This window comes from Brachypodium distachyon, chromosome 1, assembly GCF_000005505.3.
Source record: "Brachypodium distachyon strain Bd21 chromosome 1, Brachypodium_distachyon_v3.0, whole genome shotgun sequence".
NCBI classification, from domain to species: Eukaryota; Viridiplantae; Streptophyta; class Magnoliopsida; order Poales; family Poaceae; genus Brachypodium; species Brachypodium distachyon.
The window spans coordinates 45,631,848-45,640,518 of NC_016131.3; the positions used below are offsets into that span (position 1 = coordinate 45,631,848).

The 8,671-nt window shown below is 45.9% G+C and overlaps 1 protein-coding gene across 2 annotated transcripts; it reads left to right on the forward strand.

Moving 5' to 3' along the window:
* The first annotated feature begins 1,524 nt into the window (after nt 1-1,524).
* LOC100842609 (glutamate receptor 2.9) lies at nt 1,525-8,230 on the forward strand. 2 transcript variants are annotated; one of them, XM_024457133.1, is made up of 5 exons: nt 1,525-1,852; nt 5,877-6,385; nt 6,502-6,814; nt 6,925-7,337; nt 7,457-8,230. In XM_024457133.1, exons 1-5 carry the CDS (start codon nt 1,531-1,533, stop codon nt 8,015-8,017), a joined length of 2,118 nt encoding a protein of 705 aa, XP_024312901.1. In that variant the 5' UTR covers nt 1,525-1,530; the 3' UTR covers nt 8,018-8,230. The 2 variants fall into 2 exon arrangements, with proteins under 2 accessions (XP_024312901.1, XP_010227924.2); XM_010229622.3 differs by lacking the exon at nt 1,525-1,852 and adding an exon at nt 5,167-5,482.
* Nucleotides 8,231-8,671: the final 441 nt, after the last annotated feature.

Below are 8,671 nucleotides of genomic sequence, written 5' to 3' on the forward strand. Positions count from 1 at the left end.
AATTTTCCATTTCCGTTTGGAGTGACTTCGCAACTTGACGTGTTCATGCTTTCTTCAGTGTTGCATAACATCGTCTTTGCAAATGACAAAGCAGGGTGTAAAGATGGCCGGAGTGGGAGATCTGCCAGTAGAATGTGACATTGCCAAAAGAATGTGACACGTACGTACGTAACGTGGACATGTCTGGTTTTCAATTGTCTTATCTACGTCATAGCACGAAATATTGTAAAGAGTATATTACGTCTGTTCCATTGTATTTGTCCATGTTTTGTTTTCTAGCTTAATAATTTATCTCCTTCACGTCATCGAAAATCTATCAATCTCTGGCAGGACGTAAAATTGACCGACAAATAACCAAAGAAATAAGCGGATCAGAGACGGCGACATGGATGGGCTAGCTCACTCACACGTATAGGAAGCTTCCGTGCGCTCGGAAGTATTGTGGCGACGTACGTAGGCTTCATTATGTTGTTGATTAAACAAGTACAGTAACTAACTAGTCTTCGCCCGTAAAAAAACTAGTCTTTGAGGCCGATGGCGCCGTTTACTTTGTCTAAAAAATAGTGTTACTCCTCCAATGGAAAGCTAGCAGACATATATACATTGTCTCAGTCATAGCAGATCATGGTGCTTCGGATCTAAGAGATCGAGAAAAGAAGAGTGTAGCAACTCCATTTCATCACGGAATTGAATTGAAGGTTCAATTCCGTTGACCCATGAATTTCAACATCCAAAGGGACGGGTCTACTACCTGGGATTTTTCGTTTCTCTGTTTATTAATTTGTTTTGTTTTTTTGCTTTCTCCTCCGGCCGGCCCTGTTCATGCATGTCATAGCTTTTGCAATAGTTATTCACCATTTTACAACCGACTCTGTTGTTTTTTTCACTGATTCACTACTTACTTTCGTGCATACCTAGCATATTTGCTTTTTAAAAGAATTTCTGGAACTAGCTTGTTTTATAATGCTGACATTAGTTATTTTACAGCCAGTATAATGTTTGTTCTTTTCAGGCCAGCATTTGCCTTTTTTAAGGAAAAAGTACAGTTGGTGATTTACCTACTGTGTATATTCAGAATTTGCCTATTTTTTCTTTGCTTGGCGAGAGAAAAGGAAGAGTAATACAAAGCAAAAAGCGAGAGGGATATACAGCAACAGAAGGAAGAAAAAAAAACATGGGGAGGGGAACTTGCACCGACCATCCAACGGACCATGGACTAAACGGCCACTGCCTGAAAGGACTATGCTATGTCCAGGGGACCGCCGCCCTCCACAAGGTACATCTTGCCAGCAGCATGTATTTTGTATCGGCTAGCTGCGCTGTTGGAACTTGGAAGAATGTTCCAGGAAACTTCGCCACCGGCCACACCGCAGCCGGCCGGGTCGACGTACGTCGCTCTCGCTACGCGGTACAAATCAGCTTACATATACCCATGCATACTGCCACGTATTGCCATACACCAACTCAACCGCCGTATACATCCAAGTAGAGCGAGAAAGAAACCTACATTTAGAGTCTTAATTCAACCACATGGAGACTATGGAGTGCCGCCGCCCAGCAAGGCGACCCCCCCGCGCTGTCGCTGCTCCTGCAGCAGGCCTCCTCCTCCTCCTCTCCTTGCTCGTGCTTTCGAGCACCGTTGCATCGTCGCCGGCAGCCATGGCGGCGGCGGCGGCGGCGGCGGTGCGGGTGGGCGTGGTGCTGGACCTGACGAGCGACGCCGGGAGGGAGAGGCGCGACTGCATTTCCATGGCGTTGGACGACTTCTTCCTCGAGCACCCGAGCTACGCCCCGCGGGTGGAGCTGCTCGTCAGGGATTCCCGTGGAGAGATCGTCACGGCATCGCATGCAGGTAACCGCACTCCAATTAATACTCTCCGCTAGCTATTTAATAAAGGCATCTCCAATAATTGTAAGATAGGTGTTGGTAAAATTGTCATTTTGAAAATTTGGATGACGTGACTATTATTAAATGAAGAAAGAGAACATGGTTGTACTTCTATGTAGTAGATTATGCGTACAAGCTTCAAGAAAGAGAACAAATACTTATATTCTATCACCTCTCATTGGTTAGTTAACATAGAACCCATTGTAATGCTTGTATGATAACACATTGAAGATGCTTAATCAATCATCGATTGGAACGGCCGTACATGGATCTTTGGATTCATTCACCACAGGGATCTTAAGTGTACCTGAAAAAAAAAGGATCTTAATTAAGTGTACTTCCAGAGTCGTAGATGTATCATCTAGCTCAACGTTTAAATAGATTCGAAATGAATCGACAACATTCAAACAAAAAATTAAGAATATCCACCGGCCACGACCATTTGTGACTTTTTTTTACGGTACCCCGATACTCCAAAAACAAACTTCGGAGTACCAGGTAGCACAAACAAAGGCCTTCCATACGAATTAATATCACTATTCATTGTGATTTATTCCCCCACGACAAAGTCAGTAGCCTCCAGCGCGCGACCCGGTTAGCCAAGTAGCCATCGGCCCGGTCATCGCGTGTGGTTCGTCCGCTGAAACACACCACCAAAGTCATAGGAGAACATGGCCTATATGCCCTAGCTCACAGACGCTCACAAGAAAGATGAATATATAACTTAACTCCGTTCACTCGCCCTTATATGTCGTTTACTATTTCACCCTCATATATCTAGCTAGAAGTAGATAACAAAAACAATCTGTTTAACAAGGTGTCTCTTAAGCTGGCTCTGCACGAAAAGTTAGCGTTACAAGTATGACCGTGGACAAAGCCAATGAGGTGGACTTATACAAAATTGTTTTTCAGAAATTAGACGAGACTGTATATATTTAGAAAGATACACCTTTTTTTTTCTTTCAGAAACTGTAGTATATGGATAAAATTTCTTGCACTGTGTTTGGATGTATGCATTGAGGATTGATATTAGATATTGGTATTGCGTAAGTCTCGAATACCATGATTCAACCTGTTTGGCGGGTTAAAATATTCGTTCGAGGTATTCCGGCTCGAGGGCTGGGTTCCGTAGTACAAAATCGTCGTGGCCCAATTCAGATGGTCAAGCCTCGACATTGCTCGACATTCGGGAGTTCGGGCCGCTCCACCGAGACCCACCTTCGACGCTCGCTCCGTGCAATTCCTTTTTCGGTTTTTCCCCGATTCCCCTCCTTCCTCACCCAGTCACGCTCCCACACCTTCTCATCTCTCTCTATTTTCTGCAGCGGCGGCGCATCGGCACCACTGAACAGCACCGGCCTCACCTGTCCCCGCCGGCGCGCCCTCCAGCCTCCAGGCAGCTGCCCTCCTCGTCCTCCCTGCAGACTAGTCTGGAGCAGCGGCGACGCCCTCCCTCCGGTCCTCCCCTCCCATCTCTCCGCAGCGGCGGCGCGCCTGCACCCTAAACAGCAGCGGCGGTCCACTTCCATGAGCTCCGGTGCCATTCGTTCTCCTATTCTTCTTCTGTCTCCGGTCCCCCATCTTACCTTTCTCCTCCCGCCGTTGAGCCCGCAGTGTCCGCCCGTGTCTTGCTGCTCGAGTGATTGACCTCATCGAATCTGGCCCATCACGCCGGCGGAACCACATCACTTCCAAGCAGCGGGCATAGGATGATAGGATCTCTCTCTACCAATATGAATCGATTAGAAAACTGAACAAGAGATGGGCTTGTAATTTGTCCATTGTGTGGGATCGTTCGCTTGATTTTTCATGGCCAAAACATTAGAGAGATGATCTGTTGGTGAGATGCAGAGATGAATGGGACTGACTGAGACCGTGCCTTCTAGATAAGGTTTTCTCTTTATTTTTTGAGGAAGCGGTTTTCTCTTTGTCATCGCAGGGCATGTGTTATTTTTTCCTACAGGCCCTATGTTATTTAACCTCAATGTAAACTCATCTCTTTTGCCATCCAAACACGATTTGGCATTCGACCTCAATATCAAGATTGGAATTCGAATACCGAAACATCCAAACAAAAATATTGGCATTCAATTTCAATATCAATATCCTGTGATATTGACATTGGATCCAATGCAATGCCAAACCTCTCAATGTCTACATCAAAACAAAACCGATGATTTTTAGAATTTTTTTGGTGAACTTTCATAACTGCAAAAACAACTTTCAGAGGGTGAATGAACTTTCAAAGATTTGGCAAAAAAATTGGCAAGATTATACATTGATGGTCCTGGTGCCAAATCCTATACGTACGGACCTCAATGCTTGAATCCTGATGCATGTGGCCTCCCACTACATTGCTAGATGACGTGACCAACCTTAATGAGTTTTGGCGAGGGTTGTTGCGCAAAAGGTTTAGATTTGATTAAAATTTCATAGGGATTATTTTTTGCTGAATCGGGTCAATTTTATGAATTGTTTGGTGGAGTATTGTTACAATAAAATTGAGTGTTGACTTGAGCTTTTTTTTTATTTGACTTGAGATTTTACAAGTTTATAGAACATTAGAACTCCAAACATCTGGGGAATTGAGCGTGTATTTTTCACTAACCGTGGGTACACGTTTCCTAAGTTGAGTAACTAACCAAAGTGATTTTTTTCCACGAGCCAGAGTGCATTTTACTAAAAAATAAGTCATTGACCATGTGTGTGAGCCCGTATTCTTGGTTCAATGGCCATGTGTAAACTTTCGGTAAGTTTTATTTTCGAGGTCAAACATTTGGTAAGTTTTTCTTTCTTTCTTTACATTCAAATGTTTGGTAAGTTGAGTGACCGTTTACCCGAAAAAAAAAAAGAGTGACCAAGGTGGGTCGTGAGAAAAAAAAACACCTTGGTAAACGGACTATAGGTGGCTAACGGGCGGGGCCGAAATAAGCCTGTGAGCCCACCGTGCTTGGCCCGTCACTTCGGTAGGCAACCCATCTCAATCGGCCCAGGCCTCCTCTACTCATGATCTGGCGAGAAAAAGAACACCTTGGTCAACGGACTATAGGTGGCCAACAGGCCGTCCGGGGCCCGGCACGGTCCGCCTCTCAGGCCCACTTATAACTGGGCCGTGCCGTGCCTGCCTCGCTCGCCCCGCCAGGCCGCCACTGCCAGCGATCGATCGGGAGAAGGAAGGGGGCCTCCTCGTCGGATCGATCCAGATCGGGAGCCTCCTCGTCGTCCTCGATCCCGATCTAGATCGGGAGGGGGGAAGCGGCCAGATCGGGAGGAGGGGAGGGGCCTAAAGAAGCGACCGTGGTTAACCGGACCCAGGGTGCATTTTAACTTTTCGGCGCCATTGACGGCCCTCGGAGCCCACCACACGGCCCACGGCCCGGCGTAGCATCCGGAGAGCCAGACAGGCAGCGGACGCGGCGTGGGCGTCCCCGTCGATGGCCGGACGCGCCGCTTCCTCCCCTGCTCCCTGCGCCAAGATGTCACCCCCATCCTCCGCCGGCCACCCTACAGCACCTTGTCCTTCTATGACCCGGCGCAGCCATGGCCTCTATCCTCCCCACGGCTTCCTTCATCTTCCTCTCCTTCGGCCACAAGGTTCCCTCTCTGGCGCCTCCTCTACCCTCTATATTGCCGTCTTGGCGAAGACAACGCAAGGGGAGTCCCCTGGCCTCGTCCCTTAGACCCCGACGTTTCTCTTCACTGACTTCCTTGCGCATCCTACCTTCCGCAAGTGTGCCATGGCCGTGTGCCCGTGCCCCGTGCCCGCGGACCCGGCCCGCCTCCACTAGCTCGCTACAGAGACGCAGGGCAAATTTTTTTTCCTTCCATTTTTTTTTCTGTGCGGAATTTACTCATTTGGAAAATCAGAGAAGGATGTGTGAAAAGAATGCACCGCATCGTTCCCAGTTCCCACATTGATGTGGAACTTCAATGAACAAGTCAATAGCTTGACTGTTATTACTTGGCTGATGTTGTGTATGTTTTGCAGCCAAGGACCTGATCAACAATGCCCAAGTGCAAGCCATCATCTGGGGTCCTCAGACACTGACCAAAGCAGATCACATCATCCACCTGGGCCGCCGCAACAACATTCCGGTTCTCTCCCTCTCCAGCATCTCTTCAACATCTTGTGCCTTCTGGCTTGAAGATCCTAAAACAGCTTCTAGAGGCCGTGCCAAGTTTGGATTTACGCTAGGAAGTGACACAATCACCTTCAATAGTCCAAAAACCGATAGAAGAAACAGCAGAAAACTAGTAGCTGTAAAAGCAAAGATCAATTGCAGAGGTAAGACAATGCTTAAGATTGCTGTGCCGAAGAAAACCGGTTTTCGTGTTTTTGTGAATGCTATTGATCCTATTTCCAAGAAACAAAACATCACTGGCTACAGCATTGATATCTTCGAGGCAGCTATGAGGAATTTAAATCCTCGTCCATGCTATAAATTTGTTCTCTTCGAAGGTACTTATGACGAACTAGTAGGCAACGTGTCTTTGGGGGTGAGGCTTACTTCTACATAGTTGTGTCTCATCCTTTTATGAGTATCGACTTGTTCCATTTTAATTTCTTGACCCTTAATAGCTTTTATCTCTGCTGATTTTCTGGGGATAAACAGGTGTATGATGGAGCAGTAGGCGATGTGACCATAACCGCGGAACGAGTGAGTGGCACAGACTTTACAATGCCATACACACAGTCTGGTGTGTCTATGCTTGTGCTCGCTGAGGATGCACCTGAAACAATCCGGTGGACATTCGTGAAGCCTTTAAGTGGGAGGCTTTGGTTTGCAACTGCAGTCTCCTTCTTGTATACTGGATTTGTTGTGTGGATGATCGAACAACCCAGAAATCAGGAGTACGAAGGATCATGTTTGAAACAGTGTAGCAATGCCCTCTACTTCGTTTTCTCCACTTTGACATTTTCTCATGGTTAGCACTTCAAGCTTAAACTTCCTGACAACATTTAATACAATATAAGTATTTTGATTAGTTGTCTATAGTTTGAAAACAATATAATCTCTCGGCTATTCCATGCACAGGTCAAAGCATCAAAAGCCCCTTGTCAAAAATTGTTGTGGTGATATGGTGTTTTGTAGTGCTCATTCTAGTACAGAGCTATACAGCAAGCTTGTCATCCATTCTGACCGCAAAGAGGCTCCGTCCTTCGGTGACAGATCTGAACCAGCTCCGACTCAATGGTGACTTTGTCGGATACCAAGATGGTTCATTTGTGCGGTCCTTCTTGATGAATCATAATATCAGTGAAACTAAGTTAAGGAACTACACAGACAAAGAAGAATATGCTGATGCTTTGAAGAAGGGGTCCAAGAATGGAGGGGTGTCGGCTATCGTTGATGAGATCCCCTATTTGACTTCTTTCCTCTCTGACCCTCGATACAAAATTGATTTTAAGATGCTCAGGTCCATATACAAGACTCCTGGATTTGGTTTTGTAAGCTTCTCAACATTTAATGCCTTTGCTATATCCACCATTTTCCATTGCAGCACTATGCTGCATTCTGGGGATAAAGTCTAATTACTAACATCATGTATTTTTCATTTTATCTTCAGGCATTCCGTCTAGGTTCTCCACTAGTGCGCAATCTTTCGACTGCCATCCTGAACCTAGCAGGAGGGAACGATGAGGGCTCAAAAATTGAAGCAAAATGGTTCGGTACAGCTTCACCACTGATGGGTAATGCTGGCACGGTCACCGACACCGATTCCGCGCCACTCACTTTGCAGAGCTTCTCCGGGCTCTTCATCATCACGGGATCCATGTCCACTCTCATGCTGCTGATAAGCATTGGGAGGCTGGTTCATGCCAAGTGCACCGGGTTGAGAAAGGCCAATGTGGTAAGCGACAGCTACAGTGCTGTCGACGAGGACTCCCATCTGTCACAGAATGGCATGGGCGACAACCCCATCCTTGATCAACAACCCGTCCCTGAATCCGGTGATGAGGACTTGCGAGGTGTCCATGAGAGCGGCGAAAATGCTGGTGACACAGAGCCTGGGCCAGTGCAGCCGAATGGCAGGCACAGTGGCTCTGTGCCTGCAGAACACATTCAGATTATTGAGATGGGGACTGTCCGGGACGAATCTGTGAGGGAAGTGCCAGATGCTCAGTGAATGATGTGAGACATGAGTCCTGTTTTAGCAACAATGTACTTGAATGTTCCCTAGATCCATTTGTAAATGAGTACTCTTTGTAAATAGATGGATACCTGTACATAATCATAGTCTTCAGCATGTAATTTCCTTATTTTCACAGGAATATGTTAGAACAGTTTGTTCTTTACAAATAGCTTACAAATATGATGGTCACCTGACCAATTTAACTACTACAACTTTGTTCTAAATCCCTGACACTTATTATGAATTGGAGGGAGTAATTGTTTTTTATTTAGGATTTTAAATAGTTGCTCTTATTTACATCTATTCGAATTAAGTTTATTACACATGATTTTAAGAGGTCATCTATTTCTGAAAGGATGCAGCAATGTGCAATAAGTTCGTTTCTTGGCTGATCAGGACCTAGCTGTATCTATGTGTATTTGGTGCTGCGATGTAACGTTAAGAATTCTTCTGTTATCGCTGTTTGAAGGTGCGTGCCGGTCAGTTCATTAGAATCGAACAGACTGCCATTTCTTCTCTGTTATTTCCCTTTGTAACTTCTTAAAAGATAAACAGTCTGTGATTTCTTATGATCAGTTGTGGAAGCTGAAGCTGCCACTCAAAGTTAGGATTTCTGCCGGTTGTCACTTGTCAGTCAAGAACAAGATC

Excerpts from the sequence above, each read along its gene's own strand:
- LOC100842609 (XM_024457133.1), top strand. The coding sequence starts at position 1,531 with ATGGAGACTATGGAGTGCCGCCGCCCAGCAAGGCGACCCCCCCGCGCT. Across the intron at positions 6,386-6,501 it reads TAGGCAACGTGTCTTTGGGG|GTGTATGATGGAGCAGTAGG; the intron begins GTGAGGCTTACT and ends GGGGATAAACAG. Across the intron at positions 6,815-6,924 it reads CACTTTGACATTTTCTCATG|GTCAAAGCATCAAAAGCCCC; the intron begins GTTAGCACTTCA and ends TTCCATGCACAG.